At 45.4% G+C, this 24,942-nt stretch overlaps 2 protein-coding genes across 2 annotated transcripts in view; both read left to right on the top strand.

Annotated features, from left to right (window-relative positions):
• The window catches only part of GRB2 (growth factor receptor bound protein 2), a 49,761-nt gene extending 47,119 nt beyond the window's left edge, over positions 1–2,642 (top strand). Inside the window, exon 6 of the mRNA XM_082204699.1 lies at positions 431–2,642. Within this exon, the coding sequence (XP_082060825.1) occupies positions 431–616 (186 nt within the window). The 3' untranslated portion in view covers positions 617–2,642. The remainder of the gene's footprint in view (positions 1–430) is intronic.
• Positions 2,643–7,952: 5,310 nt separating this feature from the next.
• SLC25A19 (solute carrier family 25 member 19) lies at positions 7,953–19,901 on the top strand. The gene is made up of 7 exons (XM_082213658.1): positions 7,953–8,143; positions 9,173–9,353; positions 10,504–10,659; positions 12,714–12,884; positions 14,243–14,426; positions 14,908–15,038; positions 15,922–19,901. The coding sequence occupies exons 2-7, from the start codon at positions 9,222–9,224 to the stop codon at positions 16,120–16,122; spliced, it is 975 nt and encodes a 324-aa protein (XP_082069784.1). The 5' UTR covers positions 7,953–8,143; positions 9,173–9,221; the 3' UTR covers positions 16,123–19,901.
• The last annotated feature ends 5,041 nt before the right edge of the window (positions 19,902–24,942 follow it).

Here is a 24,942-nt window from a genome sequence, read left to right as displayed (position 1 = left end):
CACTACTAGCTAGCGCCTCGGCCAGTGAAGGTTCACAGCTAGTCCATTAAGCTTAACTCGTGAAAGGCACTGCATGCCACAGACTTTTCTTGGTCCTCCAGTGATAATGCAGATTTAGCAACACTTGCCAAACTGTTTACCTGATTCTTTAGTGAGTAGTGTACCCTTTCAATGCAGGTTCATTGGTAGGCAAAAAACAGGACTCAAGAAAAACAAAACAGTTTTTGCATTAACATAAGTGTATATTAATTTTATGTGGTGTACTCTATTTTTTAAAAAAAGTAGAAGCCAAATTGGTAGCTTTACACAAGGGGTGAGCAACTGCATCTAGGCAGGACTGGATCCAGAACTGGCTCACCATTAGCAGAAAATGAAAATTGGAGATGTGTGGAGCAATTAATAACTCACCCTTCTTTTCTTTGGTCTGCAGCAACCCACATATGTTCAGGCTCTCTTTGATTTTGACCCTCAAGAGGAAGGTGAGCTGGGCTTTCGCCGTGGAGACTTTATCCGGGTCCTTGACAATTCTGATCCCAACTGGTGGAAGGGAGCCTGCCATGACCAAACAGGCATGTTTCCACGCAACTACGTGACCCCAGTGAACCGGAACATCTAGAGCAAATTATTAAAGATTATTTAAGGAAACAGGAGAAACAGTACACATTCAGAATCTAAGTGCAGCCAGTGATCTCCAGTCATCAGGCCATAAATCTGAGTCACCTCTCTGCCGGAGAGGGAACACTTTATTCCCCCCACTCAGTATGGAACTTTGTGGGGAGGGGACAGGAGAAGGGTCCAACTTGCGCGCCAAAACTTACCTTTTAAATTAAATAGATATTAACAGATTTCTTCGGTTACTTCCGGGTGGCCCCTTTCGTTCGCTTGTCCTTTCTCCCCCAACGCTGACACACCAGTTCATCAGTGCATGAAGTTTTAATGCTATATGAAGTCCATGCCATGCCACTCAAGGAAGATAAGAGGGAGAAGCTCTGCTGGTGTTTGCTACTTATGCAAACGGCCTTCATGAAGGGACCGAGAAAGGAACCAAATCCACTACCCAGTTTAAAAGCAAAACACACACATGCCATATGCCAACTTTACTTTTGCCTTCAGTATTTTGCCTGGGTAAGATAGGGTCTTAATTCCGCCTACATACCCTGCCATCTGAAAACCCAGCTGCTTCAGAGCAAAGGGAAGAAGGTGGGGCTTGTACCACCACAAGTTGCAGGCTGTCGTGACAAATTCTCTGCTACAGCTAGATCATGCTCTCATTAACCATGACAGCTTTTAAAATTTGTTTAAGTGTGTGGTTGAGCACATTCTTCTATTTTTCCATTAGTGCCTTTCCCTCATTTCCTTATTCTTTTTTAAGTTAAAAGGACAGTCCAGAGCTTTCAGATTTCCCCCCCTGCTTTTATGTAAATATTTAAGGGGTTGAATGGGAGGGATGTAGCTTTATTATTAAATACGAAGCCTTCCATAAACCAGATGGAGCTTTAAAATGTGTATAAGCACCTGATATTCTTTATTACCAGGTGGGAAAAGACATAAAGTGTTCTACAAGAGGCAGGGCTAGGACCTGCAGCCAGGGGCCCTTGAGAGAAAAGAGAGATTGCACCATTATGAAGAATGTGGCATGTTGTATGACGCTGCCATGTGGTGGAGACTGAATATTCTGGGATGTCCTGTGAAACTGTCATTTCCCCCAAAAAATATTACAGGGAGGCATCAAGAAATTGTGCTTAATTACACATTGGGTGCTTTCCAAGTATATAATTAAAGATGATGCTTAGTGATAAGCAGTTCAGTTCCCCTTTATAAACACACATGCTATATATATGTATATGAGAGAGACTGGGTCTCGATTAGAGTCGTTGACTTGTTCTCGAAAAGAGGAATCTGGTATCTTCATGCTTCAGATTTTCCCTGTCTCCACATGCCAGTGTTACATACTTGGAGGAGTTGTGTTTCTTCCAACTTACAGCAGGCTGTTGGGGGTTGTATTTCAATCTTGCGTCCCCAGATAAGATTCACTAAAGCCATTCATAGCTTTATGAATGGACTTGGACAGGGAAGAGCAACCCGCAGAGCTCTTTGTGCCAATACACACCTTATTTCCTTTTGCTGAGCCACATGGCTGAAACTTTCATCCCAACAACAGATCCCAAAGCTACCACAGATATCTTCTTTTCCGCCCAAATGGGGAAAATTCCTGTGTTGGCAGGTGCCTTTTTATACTAAGTGTTACAAGTGTGTTATTCCTGAGATGGACTCTGCCTTACACTTCCATTTCTCCCAGCAGATGAAAGAAAAAGCTACCCTGTAGCGTATAGATTTCTCACCCATTCCTTGCTAGCTGACTTTTTCTTTCCCTCTCCCCCATACTTTCTTCTTTCTGAAATGATTGGAAAAGGAATCTATGGCATTCTACACTTGGACCATTTGATTGTTTTCTTATTTTGGAATCGGTGTATATCATGCAGCCTTGCAGACATAATGTCTTGTGTGTATATATATATTAAAAAAAAATCAGTGTTTAAATAAAAAAAGGCCTATGTACTTAATCCTTTAACTCAGCAGCAGCATTTGGTAGTTAGTAATTAACTGTGAATAATAAATATACAACAAATTCTTCACTTGAATATCAGTGTCTTTTCTGTTCATTTAATGAACCATCAGCTAGTTTAGGGCTGCAGTTCTCCTAACCTTCTCTACTCCTGCAGGTAAGTAGGGTTAGGATTGCACCCTGAAAAAGTGATCCACGGAAGGTTCTGCATCCAAAATCTCACCTGTTCAGCATAGATTTCTGTTACACTAGAGGTCAACGGTTGGTGACAGCTAAAAGCTCAATATCCGCCACAAACGAAACATATAAAATAACACAATACTTCCCTTCAACCATACAGTACGGACCTTAAATCTCACATCACTTACTGAAGAAACAGTCACGTGTAACACTTTCAGACTGTATCCTGGGCTGATATGTTATAGTGGATGGGAAGGTATTAAAGAGGTTGAGGTGAGATTCTTCAGACTATGATAGGGCACTGGGGAAGGGAGAAGGATGCTGTATCCTAGACATGCAGGTTGCAGAGCCTATGTGTATTCTGTTTATAATGGTTTCAGCTGGTGGCCACCACAAACCCTCCCACTCCAAATGTGCCCGCACACTTTCTGACTCACCATCTGGTGCAATTTTTTAATGCTATATTCAGCCAAATATTTTAACATTAATGTTTAGTTCAATATTTACTGTAGAAAATCTGTCAGAGAAACCCTGACAGCCAAAACTGCCCCTGGACTGGGCCAAGCTGAAAGAACTCAGAATTTGACAATGCGCCATTTGAAACTTCCCATAGGCTAAAAGCAAACCAGATCATCTCCTACATATTCATGTGAACTTCTGACTCTAACATTGGTAACAAAATAATACGTAAAACACTTATCTTGTGAGGCCATGGTTTTTGGATTCGTGTTGGTCCTTAGGCACTTGGTACTGCAGTCTTCTAGCTCTCATTTGGAACAGCTACTCTGTCAAAGGCCGATTCTGGAATTCCCTTAGTGTTTGCATAACTTGGGTACATAAGCTGGGAGGGCTGCTTTTGGAAAGAGGGCACTTGGCAGCTCTGCTGTCTGCATGGAGTTGATCCATTTTATCAGAACCCAAGACCATCCTGCCTAAGGGCTGGTCCACACTTCTGCTTGTCGGAGCGGTTTTCTGCTTGTCCTGTACTTTCTAGGCATGGGGTTGAGCGTTTTTCTATTTCCCCTGGAAAAACCCGCTCTTGGTGCTGAATGGGAGCAAATGTCAATCCATGGAAAACCTTAAAAGATTGGGTTTTCCCAGGGAAACGCAGCCAGACAAGCAGAAGTCTGGATGTCCCACAAAGAGCCATGTTGGGGAGAAAGTGGCTAGGCTTGTACAATGTCGGTATTGCCTGCTTGTAGGTCTTCAAAGTACGACACAATATTATGTTCTATCTATCCCACTGCATTGGGGCTGCTTTTCCCCTGTAAATTGGGTTAAAAGTTCTTTGGCAGGATGGTATGGGTCTTAATCATTTTTGCACCTTTTTGTTTGGAGACTTTTCACACATTTTGCTGACGGTAAAAAAAAAAAAAATCTTGATAGCAGTGTTCTGCCCGGGTGGCTTTTCTTTTCTTGTTTGCATGATACTTATCTGCATTGTCTCAAACTAGGCATAAAGTGTATGAGTTACAGACTGGACTACTTAAGCTGGTGTTGCTAAACTTGAGTTTGGAATGTTTATTTTTAGAAGTATTCTGATTTAGGCTGCAATCTTAACCCCACTTACGGTACCTGAGCGTAGGTGCCACTGAATTCAACAAGATCTACTTCTGAGTAGATACAATTAGTATTGTACTTCAGTCTTTTAAAAAACCCAAAAACTTTAGGAAATTTTGCAGGGGACATTTGACCCAAAGCCAGCAGAGCTATTGACCACTTAAGTTCACTAAGGTGGAAGAAGAAGATCTCAGATGAAGAGAGAAAAATAGTCTGACCACATTTTTCCTGTCTCTTCCCCTCGCCTCGCCCCCACCTATTACTGATGTAATCTTTGCCTCTGTTCCGTTCGTAAATGGTGCTCAATTTTGCATTCAAAACTCCTTTTTGAGGCAAATACAATTTCTCTAGATGTCACATTCTATCCAAGCTTTTATTTAAGAAAGAAAATCTGCATACTTGCCTGCTGTGCTGATTGCTGGCAAACCAAAAGCCATCAGAAGACATATGGCTCAAATTTTAAATCTTGGCTGTCGGTTAGCCTCCGCTTCAAAAGCTCTAAATTTAGCCAACGAGTAACCACAGCAACAAACTTGCTATATATCCTTATCTAGTATTAAAACACACAGGTTCCCTCACAGAGTGCTAACCTTTCTTGCGTGGGCTATGCATTTAAAATGCAGTTTGATGCCTGTTTTGATACTGTGTTTAAGAAATAACCTCTGGGAATAAGACCTTCCTCATTTTGCAGTTCAGAATTGCTGACACTCCATTTTAGTTCCTTTTTATACTTTTCCATATGCGGTCTCCCCACCCACATCATTTACTGTATCTGGGGACATGTCTATCTAACGAGCTCTGGGAAAATATGACATTGGCATATAGAAAACTGACATAACTAGGAGGTAAAAAATCCTGTTGCTGTTCAGCAGGGACCTAAACTAACTACTGCATCACGAATTTTTAAACACAAAGTTGATGTTTTTCACAATGCACAAGCCACTGACAATGGGAGAGGATGTACATTAGAGCAGAGATAGGGGAATTTGTCCTCATGCCGCTATCACCACTGGCCATGCTGGTTGGGGTTGAGGATTAGGGGAAAGGACTACAATACCACTTGGCATAACTACTGAACAAATTAAAACCTTTGCATTTTATCTTTTTGTCTCCATTTAGAGAAGGGATTGGTACTTTCAAATTGCTCTCCTTGATGGATATTTGCCTCTAAAGCAGCAACCACTGCATAAACAAAATTGTAAACCAACTTTATAAGTAGTATAAATACTTCACCAAATTACAGATTAATAGGGATGCTAAGTAAATTTTTTTTGTGTGGGTGCTGCAAGTGACGCTTATAAAACAGGCAAACATTTTCAGTTAAAATGCATGAAATCTGTGGCTGCCTAAGGTCCAAAATTCATGTGACCAGCTCATGGATGGATAACTTGCGACCTTTCTAAAGTTGTTGGGACCTCAGCTGCCCTCATCTCTGATCACTGGCTGTGCTGGCTGGAGCTAAACATACAGATGACCACAGGAGTCCTATTTCTGTATAAGGCTGTGTGTGTAGACACTGGCAGAGGAACGGGATGGGGTGGGGGAACGCACCATCCCCAGCACCATCGGGGAGGGGGGCACCATCGTGGACCCCCCCCGGACATGCGCAACGCACCCCCACTATGCTGAGTGCCATGCCCCTGCAGGCGGCGTGCCATGCCCCCAGGACGCACATCACACCCCCAGGACGACATGCCACGCCCCCAGGACACACACCACCACCCCCAGCGGCATGCCAGCCACGCTCCCGCCTGCTCTCCACCCCAGGTGCTGGAGCATGCAGTTTCACCACTGTCTGTAGAGCAGCAGTTCCCAACTATGCTCTGGGGAGCACTTGGTGAGAGCCAGTGTGGTGTAGTGGTTAAGAGCGATAGACTCGTAATCTGGAGAACTGGGTTCGCGTCTCCGCTCCTCCACATGCAGCTGCTGGGAGACCTTGGACTAGTCACACTTCTCTGAAGTCTCTCAGCCTCACTCACCTCACAGAGTGTTTGTTGTGGGGGAGGAGGGGAAAGGAGAATGTTAGTGCTTTGAGCCTCCTTCGGGTAGTGTTAAAGCGGGATATCAAATCCAAACTCCTCCTCTTCTTCTTCTTCTTGGTGCTCCACAAAGCATCTCCAAGTGCTCCACGAAGAGATTGGAAATAAAAATAATTAAATACGTGTCTTTGGCATAAGGGTGACGATTGTGCTCCATGATGAATTTCTCTCCTGAAAAGTGCTCCACGACTCAAAATGTTTGGGAACTGCTAGCGTAGAAGATAATTTTCATTTGCATAATTCTTCATACAAAGCGGTAAGAATATAGAGCTCCACAAGAGAACAGGTAGTAGTACCGTTTGGCAAAGTATAACTGCCAAACCATCACTTATTATGCCATAATATTGGTGAGCAGGATGGATTTTGTTTCACCACACGTTTTGAGTGATTGCACCCCCCCTTTTGTGGAAGCAATAACTTTTTAATGATGACACTTTGGTCCACACAGAGGTGTACATGTAAAATGATACAGGTGAGATTTAGGAGTTGGTCTTGTGAAAGGTAATCTGCAGCCTGCCTTAATCTTACATAAATGTACGGTCTGTTTTAAGCTTTTTCTTTATCGTTAGTTCAAATGCTACTGCCTCTTTAAGGAGGTGGTAAGTTCAAGGGCAGGCTTTTTCGTGGTGCGGGGTTGAGGAGTTATAGGAGTATTGGGTCATGTTTTAGGCCTCTGTTAAAGCACAGTAATAGTTCTGTAAGAAACTAGAAGTTGATTTTTCATATTTTGCTTGATGGGAGTGTAACAGTTCTCCCCAAGTGCAGGCTTGGAGTTAGGGATAGGCAACTTGAGATGTCAGGTTCAGCAGGTGCCTAGGTACTGTAAGCTACCCACTCATAGAATCATAGGCTCACAGACTTGTAGAGTTGAAAGGGACCCTGGCTGGGAGTCATCTAGTCCAATCCCCTGCAATGCAGGAATTTCAACAAACGGTCCCCCATGCAATTTGAAACCACACCAGACCTTGCTTAGCTTTGCAAATGTGCTAGCAGCAACAAATATTACCACTAATTAACACGCACCACGGCACAAAATAATGCAGTTTCACGTTTATTATGTGCCATTTATGTCACACCTACAAATTATGCCTCTGAATTTATGGAATGGTCTACGAATCCTGTATTTGGGTGCCATCTTTAGAATTATTTAAAAAGTTGAACAAAAAAATCGGTTTGGGGTGCCCCAGTATTAAACTATTTAAAAATATGCAACAAACCGATTTGGAACAGGCTGTCAACCACATACTTTATTTATGTGAAAGGAACGTAAAAGCATTTCTTTTTTGTTTCCAAGGAAACTCCAGCCCGGTGCTCTGTGAATTCTAATAAATATACATGGCCAGAATAAATAACTTTGCATCTCCCCCCTCCCCTCCCCCCATGCACGTATGTTTCCTTTACGTGCCTCTCCTTCCGCAGAGGGCTCCTATCCTAACACATCCTTGGCACATTTCAGATCCGTCTGCCTTTATAACAGGCCGATATATATATACCTCCTTTCCTGAGCTTCCTCGCAGCTAAATTCCACCGCCCCGCCCCTTTCTTCTCTCTTTACAGTAAAAAGAAGCAGCTTCAGAGCATGCGGACTACATTTCCCAGAAGACCGAGCGGCTGCCACGTTCCTCGCGAGGGCAGCGTGAGGCCGGCTTTCCAACGCCGCCGGGCATTTGGGCGGAGCGAGCTTGTGCCGCCGCCCGGCCTTGTCACTTGGGCGGTGGTCGCCCTCCTTTGCCGCCGGGAGAAGCGCGTCGAGGAGGAGCTGCAGGCGCGAGCCTACGGGAGGGAGCCGCGACCCAAGGCAGGTGGCCCGGGGGGGGGGGCGTCCTACTGTGGGGCAGGGGAGGTGGGCGGCGCTAAAAGAATTAAGACGCCGCCCATTGGTTCCCGCCACTCAAACTCCTCCCTTCAGGCCATGTCCTCTGGATGGCCCTTCAGCGGAGCTGCCTCGGTACTCTGCACATGCTCAGGCGGCGCTTCCTCCTGCACGATGTGATCTCTGCGCCGCCTTCCCATAGTCAAAGCCATGCCCGAGGCGGCTTACAACACGGAAAAGCACACAATTGTAGCAGAAGTAGTAGCGCACGATAAATGAAACGTCAAAAAGTACAAAGCCAAATTAAAACAACAGCGCTGCCCCTCGAATTTTGAGGGGGTTTTTGTGTAGTGGTGGCAGTAGGGTCGCTTCAGGAATTGCAGATTTTCGGATAGGCTCTCTTAAGGGAACCAGTGTGGTACAGTGGTTAAGAGTGTCGGATTTTTCGACTAAAAAATTAAAACACCGATACTGTTAATATACCAGTTGTAGCATGTCCAAAGCTTTGTGCATGGGATAGGCACCTGAGAAAAGCTAACTACAACTTTGAAACAGTCTGATTTGACTAGTATTGGAGCCATTGACTCTGTAACTAACCCATTTTATAAAGCAGTGTATGATTAGAAATGGAATATTTCTTTCCCCACTTCACAGTTTTTGAGGGATGTATATGAAAATACCTAAGGCCAGTTAGAGGAGACAATTCTGGAATAGGTTCTCTCAGTGTAAGGCAGCTTTGCGTCTTCAAGAAAAGTTTCCTATAAATGCACTGCCCTGCTGTCTGTTTGCTAGACTGTTCTGGATTGATCGTTTGTTTTTGCAGTGTAAATAATTATCTTCACATTCATTTTACAGTGTTGGAAAAATAAAATCCTATATTGGAACCAGAGTTTTCAATAGAAAAACATTAAGAAAGATGCATTGGGGTTATGACGGTCAATTTTTTTTGTAGTAGCATTTTTGTATTTTCTCATCTGAAAAGCAGTAAACAAATATATATATTTAAATCACCAGTGTCCGCTAGCATGAATGGATATTGAAGCTGCCTGTGGACCCTAGAGGGATGGTTGGCTATGACCCAGATTCCGAGTGTGCATCTCTTACAACCGTGGACATAGCAACAGCAGGATCTGCATCTGGGTTTGTCACTCGGGCAATGATCAGCCCCTTTGACGTCCTAAAGATTCGTTTTCAGGTACAGTTCACATAACAGTTACTGTGTTGCTACAATGAACAAACAAAAAGTTAAGCCATCAACCATGCCCATTGTCTTCTCGATCAGTAACCTGTATAGTTAGGAAGCTACAGTCATACCTCGGGTTAAATGTGCTTCAGGTGAGTGTTTTCAGGTTATGCTCCGCATTACTTTTGGGTTTCGCCGCTTGCACATGTGCAGGCCCTCAAAATGACGTCATGTGCATGCACGGAAGCGGCGAATCACAACCCGCGCACAGGCAGACGTGGGTTGTGTTCGCTTCAGGATGCAAACAGGGCTCCGGAACGGATCCCATTCACATCCAGAGGTACCACTGTATTCCTTTATGAGTCAACTTTCATGCAATTTTGCTCACACACTGTGAGGGACCAAGTCCCTCAGCCGTTGTAGCCAAAGACCTAGCAAACGCATTTATCTGTGCTGGCTGAAACCAGGTCTGGTACAGCCCTTTCTAGGCTGTCTCATAAGAAGTGTTCTTAAATTGGACAGCCAGTTAAGTAAACTCATTCTCCAAGTCTCAATCCTTTATGTAGCTAAAAGAGTGCCATCAATGCACAAGACAGAGGGCATGAACAGACTTGAGAGGGACCCCAACATTTGCATGAATACAAACATCTTTAAAAACCCCTAAAGAGGGCATGACAAGAAAAGCAGACAGTGAGGACAGAGCACAATCATTGTGGCCACAGAACACTAGCTGGGACATTGAATAGCAGCACAGTGCAACCTTTTGTTATAGGCCCCACTTGTTTAACAGGCTTGTGTTACATGCAATTAGCATGCAAACACCTCAGAAGATGAAGTTAATTATCATGTCATTTGATTTTCGTAAGCCCTCTCTGCTTTAGAGATGTTGTGTGAAAACTGGTAATATACTCTTGGCAGTTAGAATTATGAGAGCAGTACATGGCCTGGAAAGAGTTGAGAGAAGCACCCTAATTATTTAAACCAGGGATATGGAACCTGTAGTCCTCTGACCCTCAGCATACCTGACCATTCGCTAAGCTGGCTGGGGCGATGTTCAACAACATGTGGAAGGCCACAGGTTTCATATCCCGAATTTAAACCATGAAGCAATTTACAGTGTATACATTAAAACTGAAAGCCAACTATGCCTGTCTTCTTTCAGCTTCAGATAGAGACATTTTCTGCCAGAAACCCCCAGGCTAAGTATCATGGCATCTGGCAGGCTGTTTGCAAGATTTTCCAGGAAGAAAGGCTACCAGCTTTTTGGAAGGGCCACGTCCCTGCTCAGCTCCTCTCAGTTACCTATGGAGCTGTCCAGGTAAGAATTAGGAAGTGTTTGGGATTAACTCTCTACCCTGAGTGTTTCATCCTTTCTAGTGACTTCCTCAGCAAATCTGTTTTGTTATAGCTGCCTTTCCTTTATTTGCCCTCAAGTACTAGTTTCACTTTTCTAAGGGCCAGTAGTAGTAGTAGTAGTAACAACAACAACAACAGCAACAACATTGTAATTTATAAACTGCCCATCTGGGCATAACAAAGACTTCACTTTTTTGTCATCTGGACTCTTCCTGTGCTTTCTGACTGTGTGCAAAGTACTTATGATGTTATTGTGTGGAAGGAATAATAAGGATCAGTTAATCCAAATCCCTTCCACTCTCAGGGAGGCATCCATTCCAACTCCTTGCAGTTCCCTCCCCCCAAAGCCTCTCTTGCAGTTTGTGAAACCCTCTGTCTGATGTTTTTCATTGCAACTGCTAGTCTAATAAGTCCTCACTCCCTTCTTCTGTGTGGAGAGGTACAGAAGCCCCAGGCCTTTTATGAAGGTTTCCTGACAACCAGGAGAGGCTTTTCAGGAGGTAACAGTGAGGAGGAGGGATGGTGAAATATATATTGCATGAACTTTGCATTGGAAATGCCCCTTTCCATCCAATGACTGCAAGTTGGTTTGTCATCCTGACCGTACTGTTGCTACGATCTTTCCATCCTTCTCTCTGATGACTGTAGTATAAATAGAGGACAAATAGATGGGTTTTAGTAACGTTTTGTTAGCATGCAGATCGACTTGCTGTAGGACACTAGTGTTCCTCAGTACTATACGATAGTAAAGGTGCGCAAACAGTGGTGCAGCTAGATGATTTAGCATCTGGACTGAATGGTCTTATAGTTCCTTCCCACCTTTAGGTGATAATGTATATTACGCTGAGCTTCTTTCATCCCTCCCCACTATCTCCCCAGAAAAACATGTGTGGTGCAACCTGAGCCTTTGCATATTTGCTCAGAATTAAATCCTTTTGTGTTCAATAATCTTATTCCAAAGTAAGTGTGTGGATAAGCTTACACCCAATCTTTCACCCTGAGCTTTCACAGACATAAAGATAAGGGGGATGACAGTTTAGAGATAAACAAAAAATGAGCAAAGCCAGGAAGGTGAAAGTTTGTCTCCCTACCCACTACTTACGATTCCATGCTTTACATAACTGCTGTATCTCCACTATGTTAGAGAGAGAGAGAGAGGAACCCAACTGTTTCCAGTGCTGCCAAATAAAATAAAAAAAGACTGAACATGTTCAGAGTTTCATGTTGTAAGCTCAATTATTCACAATGGCACCATCATAACTACAGAATTAGAACATGCTTTGCTTGTTTGGTCCTGATACTGAAAACCCCTGCAGTATGCAGAGTGCAGTCTGGACCACCTTCCAACTCTGCCTCAACCCTGCTGAGATCAGTTGTACAACTTCACTGAAAATTGCCAGACTAGAATTAATAGAGAATTCAGAATAAAAAAATTCCTTCCAGTAGCACCTTAAAGACCAACTAAGTTAGTTCTTGGTATGAGCTTTCGTGTGCATGCACACTTCTTCAGATACACACCAGTAGCACCTTAAAGACCAACTACTGGAAGGAATTTTTTTATTTTGACTATGGCAGACCAACACGGCTACCTATCTGTAACTAGAGAATTCAGGGACACCATAGGTGGTGGTCTTGGGAATTGAGAAAAGACAGGCAACACAATTGCAGGGATAGCATCCAGGAAACCTAACGTCCAGCCATAGCAGTTGAGCTGAAACCTGATGGCAATGATACACAAGACATGATGGTCCAGTACTAGTAACCTCCCATTCATCTGCTCATTCTGCTACTGCCACCTCCTCACAAGGGGTGCAGCTGAAGTGGTATGAGACAGAAAGCCTCTTCTTACTTACTTGTATTAAAAATAGATAATTTCTTTTACAAATGTTACTGTGATGTGTGTGGCTGGGCTGCAGTGGAGATTTTAGGTGATAGGTTTCATTCTCACTGTGGGTGGCAACCATATTTCTTACCTAAGCTGATGATGTTCATCTCTTGTTTTTCTTTCTATGCAAGTTTGTAAGCTTTGAGTTTCTGACGAAGTTGGTGCACCAAGGCACATCTTATGATGCCAGAGGCTTCACTGTGCACTTTTTCTGCGGCGGGCTGTCTGCTTGTGCTGCCACCGTGGCGGTTCAGCCCCTGGACACACTGCGTACCCGCTTGGCTGCCCAAGGTGAGCCAAAGGTAAGAAATGGGTGAGAAGCTTTCCCCCTGCCAAATCTGTCTCCTCTGTCTGCTGTGTGCATCCTTTCCTAGTTGGTTCTGCTCCCACCAATTTAGGTGATGGTCATTTGGTGATCTTGGAAGCACGTGGCGGTTTCTTTATTTAATTACAGGATTGAGAATGAGCAGCCACAGGCCGTAGGCCCTTGGGCTCCCGTCCACTCCTTTCCCTATGCACAAGAGGAGATGGGAAGCTTCTACATTTGCTATTTTGTTTGAATGTAGCAAACTATGGTTTGCACAAACCATTAGGAAGAATATAGTGGTACCTTGGTTTATAGCCATAATCTGTTCCGGAGGTCCGTTTGTTAACCAAAACAGGTTGTAACCCAAGGCGCACTTTCGCCAATGGGGCCTCCCCAAAAAAAATTCGTTCGTAATAAAAAAATAATAAGTTGTGATCCAAAAAAAGGTTGCAAACAGGGACATGCACTTCTGGGTTTGACGTGTTTGTAATCCAAAACGTATGCAAACCAAGACGCATGCAAACCAAGGTACCACTGTATAGCCAATTTACCAAGTGGTAAAGATTTTCTACCACACAGTTCCTTAGTCATAGATATTAATGAAAACATTGTGTGAATTATTATTTTTCTGCCCCACATGTTTGTATATAGTAAAGGTTGGGGGCTTTATCAAATGGTAAGATTTCCCCACATCTACCAATTGTGGAGTTAATAATGGATGCTTCCCCTCCCCCAACACAAATCTAAATTTTGGGCCCAGGGTCTTCCCTTCTGTCTCCAGAATAATGATGGTTTTGAATTCAGAACAATCGGTAATTTGCAGAAATATGCTCAATTAGCATGACACGCCTTCACGCAGCGCATAGTTAATAGAACTTGCTCCCACAGGAGGCTGTGTTGGCCACCAATTAGGTTGGCTTTGAAAGAATACCAGTTGCCAGAAACTGGAGAGGAGGAGATTGTCCTTTGCCGCTTGGACTCTCCCTGTGGGCTTCCCAAAGGTATGTGGTTGACGATGGTGAAAACAGGATTTTTTATCTAGATGGGCCATAGGCCTGATAAATAATTCTGTCTTACCCTTTATAGAGTGTAGGTCTTAGAGGAGCAAGGTTTAGTATGCTGCTTGCAAGATCATGGCAAGTGGGTAAGGTAGGAAAATTTGACTGGAAATTTTAAGGTGGAATTTGATTGGTATGAAAAGTATGTGCCGAAGCTCCACTCCATAAACTCTGGAGCTTTTTGTGAGCATTACTGAAGCCTGACTTACACACTGATGCATGTAGAGCAATAAATATCATAGGCCTCTGTTAATGGGGCACACAAGGAAGCATACTCACCCATCAATTGTTTTAGATTTACAGGAACTTCCGCCATGCTGTAGCATGTGTGTACCAGCAAGAAGGGCTGTTGAGTTTTTATAAGGGGCTCAGCCCTACTCTCATTGCCATTGTCCCCTATGCTGGCTTCCAGTTTTCCTTCTATAGTCTCCTGAAGAAACTGTATGACTGGATCGTTCCAAGTGAAGAAATGAAAACAGGTTAGTCCTGGGGGTTGGAAAAGTGTTGGGGGGAATTGTCTGTGCTCCTGTGTAACACCCCCACCCACCCTAGTTTTTTATTTTAAATAACTTTTTATTAGGCTTTATAAACAAGGATCATATAAATAATACATTATACAAATAAATAGACCAAGTCTTCTACTGTCATTTGCATATCAGAAAAATAGCACGCTAAATTTGCAGTAATATCTACAACATCTGGTTCCTTGTTAGTGGTCGGTGCTTTTGGTTCATGAATCCAACCCACTTCAGTTGATGCAGTCTGTCACTAAGTTGTACATAGTTGTACAAAGTTGCTCCAAGGGCTCCAGCTGTTAGTTTTTCTTGTAAATCACTGCTTAGTAAAAGTGCTCTATGGATAACTAATCATAATAACACTGGAAGCCTTTAACTAATTCCTGTCTTAAGCTATCGAGCAGCTCTGAAACACATCCCTCAACTCCAGACTTCTCTTTTTCAGGTAATATTAAAAACTTTGTCTGCGGCAGCTGTGCTGGCGTCCTCAGCAAAACCCTCACTTATCCTTTTGACCTGTTCAAGAAAAGACTGCAGGTAGCTGGCTTTGAGCAAGCCCGGGCAGCATTTGGGCAGGTGAGAGACATTTCAGATTGCAGGGATCTTTCTGCCTCCCCTTTTTTGTGTGTACCTAACGTAGCCCACAATTTATGTAGACCAGGCGGATAAATTGAAAGTAAAATCTGAAACAACCTAGTCTTAAACTATAAAAGGATAACTTTATAACAGCATTGTGTGACGTAAGGGCAGTGTGGCACTAAAATTAAGAATCCCACTGCTTATTTGGAGCTGTGTGATGGAGGAACAAAATGGGTTCATTGGAGATGCTACTGGAAAACTGGTCTTTTCCTCATTGACCAGAGAACTATGTGACCAATTACACAATCAGTATATTTGTTACTTTTAAAATACTAATGTGCACACATTGAATTGATCCTGGAAACAAACTGACAATCAGTGCAGCTGTTTTAAAACAGGGGTTGTATGTGATCTAAAGGGAATTTGATCTAAGTGCTGTATTTTGGACCAATTGTAGTTCCTGGGCCGTTTTCAAGGGCAGTCTTGAATCTTTTCAGGATTCAGCCTTGAATCTTTTCAGGATTCAGCCTCAATTTTTTTGGCCCACATCCAGCCCATCTTCCTTCAAGCACAGGCTTAGCAGCTCATCAAGGCTCTCTTGATTCAGATGGAGCAGAGAGATGGAGCTGCGTGTCATTTTCATATCATGGATAACTTTACTCCAGATCTCTTTGCAACAGCTTCCAGAATTTTCACATATATATAGTCTGTTCACAATCAGGTCCTGGTTTGACATCCTAATCCATTAGCTGATGGTTTCTGCAAACCACTGTTTCCAATAATAGTACAAAACGGGAAGTTGAGTTCTGCTACAAACTGCACAAGGTTTCTTAACGGGCTGGGTTTGTGCCATCCCTCACTCCATTCTCTTTCCCCCCAGGTGCGGACGTACAGTGGCTTAGTGGACTGTGCCCAACAAATTGCACGGGATGAAGGAGCCAGAGGATTCTTCAAGGGCCTCTCGCCAAGCTTGCTGAAGGCTGCGTTTGCAACGGGCTTCACCTTTTTCTGGTATGAGATCTTCTGCAGTTTCCTGCGCACCGTGAAGTACCCCAATGGCCCCAAAAAGCAGGAAGGCTGATATAAGAGCTCCTGTCTGCGGAGACTGAAACATTAATCTGTCGGCCACACTGTCATATGTGGGGAGCGGGGTGTGGAATGTGGATTGTGGGGGGTGTTTGCAGAGTGGCAACGTTTGTCTCTTTGCCAAAGCCCAGAAAGCACCTTACTACTATGTTTGGCCCAAATGAAAGGAGATTGCCTTCTGCAGCTTCTACCAAGGACATTGTGGGCCTCTCTTTTCTCTCCGGAGCACTTCCTGTCATGCCTCCCATGAGCACTTCTTGTCTTGCCTTCTATGGAACAGGCATTAACACTGGGAGGAAGTTTACAGATATTGCTATTGAGGCCCTCCCATCTTAGCTAAGTTCAATGGGGAATGTTCTTTACCCACCGGCAAATCTCTCTCTGCTTTCCCCCCATCTTCTCATTACTGGGGCTTCTCTAACTGCTTTGAATCAAACCCTGACTTGACCTGCTCACATCCCCCTTAACTCTCCGGGGACACAGTTGCCAGCCCAGCTTCTCCAGCATTGACATTTTGTGGTGTTTACCTTAAACCGGAGCTATAGTAAGCCTTGCTTACAGGCATTTGCTTGATGGCGCAGCTGCCTGTTAGACAGCGGGCTGCACTGGTGGTTCAGAATAGGCAGCAGAATTGCCGGGGGGGCGGGGGGCTGCTCCATTAGGACCAATGAGACTCTGCCCCCACAAACTTCAGCTTAATCTCAGTGGCAGTGCCTGTCAGCTTCCTCCTCTTTGTAGGGAGGATAATAGGGAATTAACTAGAACTAGCTGGCTCTTCCTCTCATTGGTTCTGGCTCCACCTGCTGGTCTGTCAGTCCCAATGGGCACCAGCCAGCACTGGAAGCTGCTGCAGCTTATCATCAGTCCTTGTTTGTCCTTGCCTCTTGTGGGTGGTCTTAGAGGGCATTATGGTGTTTTATCAACGACGGAGCAAATTCTATAATAAATAAAAAAGCAGTGGGGTCCAAACAAAGGGAGGCCTGCAGAAGAGTGGATAACCACCTGCTCCCTTCCTGCCTTCTGTGCCAGTTCTATTGATGCTTGTGTGTCCCATATAAACACTTTTTTATCACCTGCCCAAAATTGCTAATGTGGCCAGTATAGTTTTGCAATAGGCCCACAAAAAAGGTGCCAACATTTTCCTTTTTATATAGTCTTGACTTCTGCACTCCTACCTTAACGCACACGTACTGAACTGAAAACTGGGGGAAGTTTCTTTCTGAACATAGCCCAAGTCTTTTAGTTTTGAATACTAATGAAGAAAATGCCTTGTGATACTGATACTTAATCGATATTTTGATAACTGCTCCAAAATAAGTTTATCCCCTGGCAGATCATCTCAGGCACAGGTTTCCAGCACAAGTGAAATAGCTACTTATCTGCAATAAACTGACTCCAGTATAATATTTAGCAAATAAAGAGCTAAACTAAACTACCATTTGTCCAACTGAATTTGCCCAGTCTTCTAAATGAAGAAACCTGCAAGGAAAACTAGTCTGCAAACATGTCTGTGCAATGCTATACATGCAGACTTGGAAGCAGGTCCCTCTAAGTTAAATTAGACTTAAATGTGTTTAGGATTGCAGCCTTCAAATATGTCCAGAGTATTGGGGTGCTGAAGACTGGATCTATGTTCTTAAAGGAAAGACTCCATTTGCTCATCCATCTGTAGTTTTATTGGTCTGCTGGCAGTTGTGCTGTGCTCTTCATTAAATATAGAGTAGCATCTTGGCATATAGAGTAGTTTTAAAGATCTGTTCCAATAAACTGGGTGCACTCATGCCAATTCTTTTTGCTTGCTGGAGAAGAAGGCAGTTTTCCTAATTTCAGTGTGGTAATAAGCTTTAAAAAAATAGGCACCTTTCTGTAACAAGACACTGTATCAGATGGCTAACCTGTACGTCACAACTCTCATCACCCCTAATTATCAGCTCTGCTGACTGGTAATGAGGAACATGCACTACAGCATGTCTCAGCAGTTTGGGGAACAGAGAGAGAAATGTCTTTGCAGCCTTACAAATCAAGGAGCTGTCTGGGCTGGGATCCAATGAAAACCACCCAGCTCTTGCATCAGACAGAGTTCCCACCCTAGGCTCTCCTCCCACAGTGTGGGCGCCACTGTGTGGGCCACACCCGTTCAGCCACACCACTGACTTGGACAGGACAGTGGGTGGAGATGTACTCATGTTTCCATCTGTTGCTACACAAGACAGATGTGAGACCTCTCATATTAAGCAGATTCTTATACAATCTTCAGAGCTAAGGGGTCTTATTTCAGAGGCCATGGGATCATTTGTGCTGGATCAGTAAAGCCGTAGCCATATCACCCAGGAGCAGAAAAATCAGAAATGTTCATTCTGGTCACTTTCTGCTTTTTTGCCTGTTAAGAAAGGATTCTTCCTCATACATGTTTTGGAACAGTCCATGCTCTGTTTACTGTGTATTGCTGGAAGAGAATTTGACTGTACAAACCCTTGAGTTACATACACCAAGAATGAAGCTTGTCTGTACTTCCTGAAATGTTTACACTGGGAAGGGGAACAGCTGCCCGCACACCCTCCTTTCAAAGAACTGTTTAGCAAGTTGATTCAGGATCCTTTATAACATTCACTTTGGGCAGAATGGCATGTTTGTGGGTCCTGAACATACATTGCTAATGTGTGAAGGTGCATTTGCAGAGGAGCATCAGAGGCAGAAGGTAGGAGATGCCTAACTGGAAATCAGGCAGGCAGGAAGAGATATGGCCTCATGAGAATGAATTGGTCGTGGGAAGCTGATGCCACCACCAGCACTTACTCACTGGTTGTCACATGCAATTGCCCCCGCAACCCTGTATGTTGGCTTATCAACATGAATTCAGCAATGTATAGTTTCGCCGCCAGTGTCACATTGGATGTAAGTGAAGAAGCCAGCCAAAATTGCAGTTGTTTTTGCCTTTAGAAGGTGGTATTTCTTGTAATGTTAAGGCGAAGTTGCGCGTTCCGGTGCACAGGCTCCTGAATGTGGCAATAGTATGCACACCCCCACTTTCTGTGCTCAGATTGTGCCTGTCACTCTGCATTAGAGGTTTTCACAACTGACCACACAGCGCTTTTTCTGTAATATCCAAAGTTACTCTCATTTATAGTTCTGATGTGGCAAAAGCAGCCCAGTGTGTATCTCTAGGGTTTATGAATAAGATGGTTCTACCTTGAAGTAATCCTGCTGCTCATTTTCCAAACCTCTTTTGACTATATAGGCTAATTTTAATCTTGTGCCTTATCCCACCACCATGTCAATATGCACTTTACAAAGCTAAGCCTTGAAGTTCAGTGGTTCACTGAACGTCATAGGTAGCATTAGGAGCTCAGCACTCCCTCCCCCTCAAGTGGGGGGGGTAGTTGAAAGTGGTGACATGAGCACCTGTACTGTTGAGAACTCTACTAAAGTATCTGATGCATTCAAGGCCCTATACTGATTTCTAGTAGAGGATATGATATTGAGCTGCAAGTCTAGGATTGTACATCTCAAGATGCTTGCAGAAAGCACTTTGTGTATACAGATGCACAAAAAACAAATGTTTCAGGATCAATTACTGAGGATTTTTAGAGGGGTTTTTTCCAACTCATGTTGTTGCATCAAGGCTTAATTTATTACAGCATTTGTATTTTTCATATATAAGCATATATATTTTTCAATGTGGAGGGCTAAGGATTTGCATATGCCTCAGATTTTCACCCTGTGTGAAAGATGTGCTGCTCTTGGAAGAAAGATAATAAATATATTTGACATAAATCTGTCCTTCTACTTTTTGTGTGTGACACCTATCAATCATGTCTTGTCTTAAAAAATCTGGTGGAGAAGCGCCTTGCAAGCATTTTTTTTCCTTCTTCTGCACACAAACAGTGACCTGGGAAGGACTGGGCCACAGGTGTTCTGAAGGTGAAACCAGACGTATACACATAAGGGTCTCTTGCAAGCAGCATAATCAATATGTGTTGTGCTTTGGGAATATCTTGCTAAATACAGGGGGTGGGATTCAACTAACTAGCCCCACTATTGGAAACCTGTGCAAGGACTTGCACTAGTGCTGCAGGGCTCCTCCACCCCTGCTCACACCCCTGAAATTGGCTCTGGCCTGTGGCTGAGACCCAAGAATAGCATGAGGGGTGAAGAGGACGGGGTGGTTCATTCTGACTGGCAAAGCACTGCACCAAATTCCTCCTAAAGTGTGTATGATATGAAGTATTTTGGCAGTTCAGAATTAGGATGTAGATTGGACATTGACCAGAAAAACAGCCTGGCCTGCTTCTGGTCTTTTAATAGCAGCTTGATGCAGAAATCAGCAGATGAAACTCTTCACAGCATTGAGACAAATGTTCTCACTGACTAAGCTCTGTGCATCAGGCTGCTGTTAAAAGCACACACAGAAGCAGGGAATGGTTGGAAAGTTGGCACCTCCAGACGGAGATGAAAACAATAGCACTAGCTGGCTGTTAATTAGCTGGATTCCAGCGGAAATGGAACATAGCCTGTATATCATGTGCCAATATTTGATTCACTTCAAAGTTCACAGCTGAATTCACAAGAGGGTGCTGTTGTCACACAAGAAGGAGCAGCACTATGCTCATTTTGTCTTGCAAAGCTGTGGTATCTTAATTAGATCAGCATAAGCTGGGTCAGTCCAAGAGGCATGAAGGACTATTAAAACAACAGATGGCTGACCTAATTGGTGCAGACAATACTACTGGGTGATTTATCCCACGCATCAAATAGTAGGCCTAAGTACTGCCCAGGAAGGCAGGATTAATGCTGTTTTCATGTCAAGTGTTTTGCTCCTGGGAAGGGTGTCAATGGAATTAAGCTGGAAGTGTTCTAAACAGAATGCTGTCTATTAGAGGTAATGTAACTAATGCATTGGATGGATGTGGCTAAGGGATGGAGGACCCTCCCTTCTTTGGCCATGTATAGGGATTCAAAGTAAGTACCTGCTGCTGAAGTTAAGGTTGGGGTAAAATGCTGCTGTTTCACAAAGGTAAGTGTGAGCATACCATCTTTCAACTGTTTTATCCATTTTGAGCAGGGATGGGGAATACTCCCAATGTTCTTGGGTTCTAACTCCCATAATCCCAGCCAGCATGACCGATAATTGGGGGGGTTGTTAGTCTAACAGCATGGGAAGACCGAGCACCACAGATTCTTCATCCCCGATTCTGAGCATAAGAAGCTTCCTTGTGTTGGGTCACAGTATTAGTTTATGTGGCCTAGGAGTGGCAGGGATCATTTTCATACCCTAGCTGTAACCTGCTGCACATGCTGTTCCACTGTGCTACTGCTGTATCCATCCTACCCTTCTCCAGTGTTTCATCTTCAAAAGCAACATCATTGTCTCTGGATATAGGAATTTTGATGTCCAGTTGCTTCCTAGAGTTACCAGTGCCCTGGTCTTGTGTATGCATTACCGCTTACTATTGTGTGCTCCCACCACAGGTGTTTGAAACTGAGTACACATTATGTTGCACACAATCCATAGGTATTCTGTGGTTTCCTGAGAAATACTCCTGTTTCATTCACTTTCCCTCAAAGCAGCTTCCGTCATATTTGAAAAGGCATGGAAGGCATGGTTAAGCTGAGGTGTGTACCTTTGGGAGAGCAGTTGCACATGCACAGATGACAGCTTTGTGGAATAGGAGTTTGGCGCAGGGAAACAAGCAGACCAGGACCTGGGAGACCATGGTTCAAATCTCTACTCATCCATAAAGTTCACTGGGTAACCGTGGGCCAATCACTGCCTCTCAGCCTAATCTACCTCACAGGGTGGTTGTGGGGATTAAATGAAGGGGGGGGAGAGAACCATGTACACCACCTTATGCTCCTTGGAGAAAAGGTGGGATATAAATTCAATAAATGAATAAACAATGCTCACTGATAGCTTGATATACGTACAGTGGTACCCCGCAAGACGAATGCCTCGCAAGACGGAAAACCCGCAAGACGAAAGGGTTTTCTGTTTTGGAGGCGCTTCGCAAGATGAATTTCCCTATGGGCTTGCATCGCAAGACGAAAGCCCATAGGGAAATGCTGGCAGTCAGGAGCAAAGACTTTCGCCCACAGCCGGCCTTCAGAAGAGGACCTCTTCTGAAGGCCGGCGGGGGGCAAAAGTCTTTGCTCCCCCCCGCCTGCCTCCCCCCCGCCTGCCCCGGGCGATCTTAAAATGCTGGCGGGCGGGAGCGAAGCGTTCGCTGCCGACCCCCAGCATTTTAAAATCTCCCCGTGTCCTGGGAAGATTTTAAAATGCTGGGGGTCGGCAGCGCTTCGCTCCCCACCCCCAGCATTTTAAAACGCTGTTCCGAAGTGGGGCGGGGGGGGTCGGGAACACCTGGCCCCGCCGCCCCACTTCGGAAAGCTCTTCCGAAGTGGGGAGGGGGGGCGGGGACACCTGGCCCCGCCGCCCCACTTCGGAAAGCTGTTCCGAAGTGGGCCGGGGGGCGGGGACACCTGGCCCCACCGCCCCACTTCGGAAAGCTCTTCCGAAGTGGGGAGGGGGGTCGGGAACACCTGGCCCCGCCGCCCCACTTCGGAAAGCTCTTCCGAAGTGGGGAGGGGGGTCGGGAACACCTGGCCCCGCCGCCCCACTTCGGAAAGCTCTTCCGAAGTGGGGAGGGGGGTCGGGAACACCTGGCCCCCCCGCCCCACTTCGGAAAGCTCTTCCGAAGTGGGGAGGGGGGTCGGGAACACCTGGCCCCGCCGCCCCACTTCGGAAAGCTCTTCCGAAGTGGGGAGGGGGGTCGGGAACACCTGGCCCCGCCGCCCCACTTCGGAAAGCTGTTCCGAAGTGGGGCGGGGGGGCGGGGACACCTGGCCCCACCGCCCCACTTCGGAAAGCTCTTCCGAAGTGGGGCGGGGGGCGGGAACACCTTCTGAAGGCGGGCAGGGGGCGAAAGTCTTTGTCCCCCCCGCCTGCCTTCCCAGGGGCTTTTAAATCGCCCCGGACAGCGGAGAAGTCCTCCGCTGTCCGGAGCGATTTTAAAATGCCGCCCGCCAGCATTTTAAGATAGCCCCGCACAGCGGAGAAGTCCTCCGCTGTCCCAGGGTTTTTTAAAATGCTGGGGGTGGGAAGAAAAGCCCTTGTCCCCCCCCCCAGCCTTCAGAAGAGGTCCGGGGACAGACTGTCCCCGGACCTGGTCTGAAGGTGGTTTCCCTAGGAACGCATTAATTGATTTTCAATGCATTCCTATGGGAAACCGTGCATCGCAAGACGAAAAAACCGCAAGACGAAGAGAATTGCGGAACGAATTAATTTCGTCTTGCGAGGCACCACTGTACATTAGCTCAGCTGTGGTTCCTGCATTGCAGTGGAGTGGATCAGATGACTCTTCAGGTGCCTTCCAACTCTACAGTTCTGTGATTAACTATGTGATCAGCGGAATATGCCCATTAACACCACACTTTTGGTATTGATCTGTCAATATTGCTTTGTAACCTGAATGAAGAGGGAATAGGACTGCACTTGCCGGTTCTGTACCCCATGCTAATTGTATTTTAATATTCTCTTGGAAGCCGCCCAGAGTAGTTGGGGAAACCCAGCCAGATGGACAGGGTATGTATGTATGTATGTATGTATGTATGTATGTATGCATGTATAACTAAATAAATAAATAATTCCCAGCGGTCAGGCCTCTTTAGCAGCTGAACAAGCATATGAACAGGCCTTGTGCCTGCACTGCTGTAGATACACATCCATAGTGGGTCTTCTGAGCAATCCTATAACCCAGAGATTTTCAACCTTTTTGAGTCCACCGCTCCCTTGACCGACTACGTTCTTTTTGCCGCACCCCTGTGGGGCTCAGGAGCCCAGTTATGTCACCCCTAGCTGGCAGCCCCTCACCCCTTTTCAAACACTCTCCCTTGTGGAGTGTTCCCTCAGCCTCCTCTCCTCTCCCCTCTCCTTGGGAGTCTTCTGGGCAGCTGCCCCTGGTCTCTGAGCTACCCCACCCCAATGAGAGGTTCCTCCTTATACCGCCCCAGAGGGGTCTGGGAAGAGGATGCCCAATGGAGACTGGCCAAAGGTGAACTTAAGGCTACCATCTTACCCACCTTGGAAGGCAACGGGCACCGTTGGGCCTGCATGGCAGAAAGGCTGCCCTTTGGTGCCAGGCACTCGGATCACAGTCAGGCATTGCACACAGCAAGAAGAAGAAAGGCCTGTCTGCCCAGCCTCCCACTTGTCTGTCCATTCCCAAGAGCAAGGGCTGGCAAACTGGCTGGCTGGGCTCCTCGCCCGCTTGCTTGCTTACTCCGAGGCCGCCTCAGCTCCTGGCAACCAGCACCCCATGGCCAGCACCAGAGGCACCATTCGCCTGCAGAGCTTGTAGCCAGGGCTTCTGCAACAAACAGCTGTGCAAGCCTTTGGGAGGCAAAAACCTGAGAGGGCAGCCAGTGTGGTGTAGTGGTTAAGAGCGGTAGTCACGTAATCTGGGTAACCGGGTTCACGTCTCCGCTCCTCCCCATGCAGCTGCTGGGTGACCTTGGGCCAGTCACACTTCTGTGAAGTCTCTCAGCCCCACTCACCTCACAGAGTGTTTGTTGTGGGGGAGGAAGGGAAAGGAGAATGTTAGCCGCTTTGAGACTCCTGAAGGGGAGTGAAAGGCGGGATATCAAATCCAAACTCTTCTTCTTCTTCTTCATCAGAGGACGGAAGGAAGGAAAGAGGGACAGAGGCCAGTGTTGCCCTGTGCCCCCCCCCGACCATCATTCAAGGCACCCCAGGGTGCCATGGCACACTGGTTGAAAGCCACTGCTTTATCCTAATGCTTGACTATTGGGGGATGTGGCC

This window comes from Podarcis vaucheri, assembly GCF_965113315.1.
Source record: "Podarcis vaucheri genome assembly, chromosome: 2".
Taxonomy (NCBI): Eukaryota; Metazoa; Chordata; class Lepidosauria; order Squamata; family Lacertidae; genus Podarcis; species Podarcis vaucheri.
Note: the sequence above shows the minus strand (reverse complement) of the source record. Positions and strands in the feature narration are given on the sequence as shown.

Coding starts and splice junctions, on each gene's coding strand:
- SLC25A19 (XM_082213658.1), top strand. CDS start 9,222: ATGGTTGGCTATGACCCAGATTCCGAGTGTGCATCTCTTACAACCGTG. Junction 9,354..10,503: donor TCCTAAAGATTCGTTTTCAG/GTACAGTTCACA, acceptor GTCTTCTTTCAG/CTTCAGATAGAGACATTTTC. Junction 12,885..14,242: donor CTGCCCAAGGTGAGCCAAAG/GTAAGAAATGGG, acceptor CAATTGTTTTAG/ATTTACAGGAACTTCCGCCA.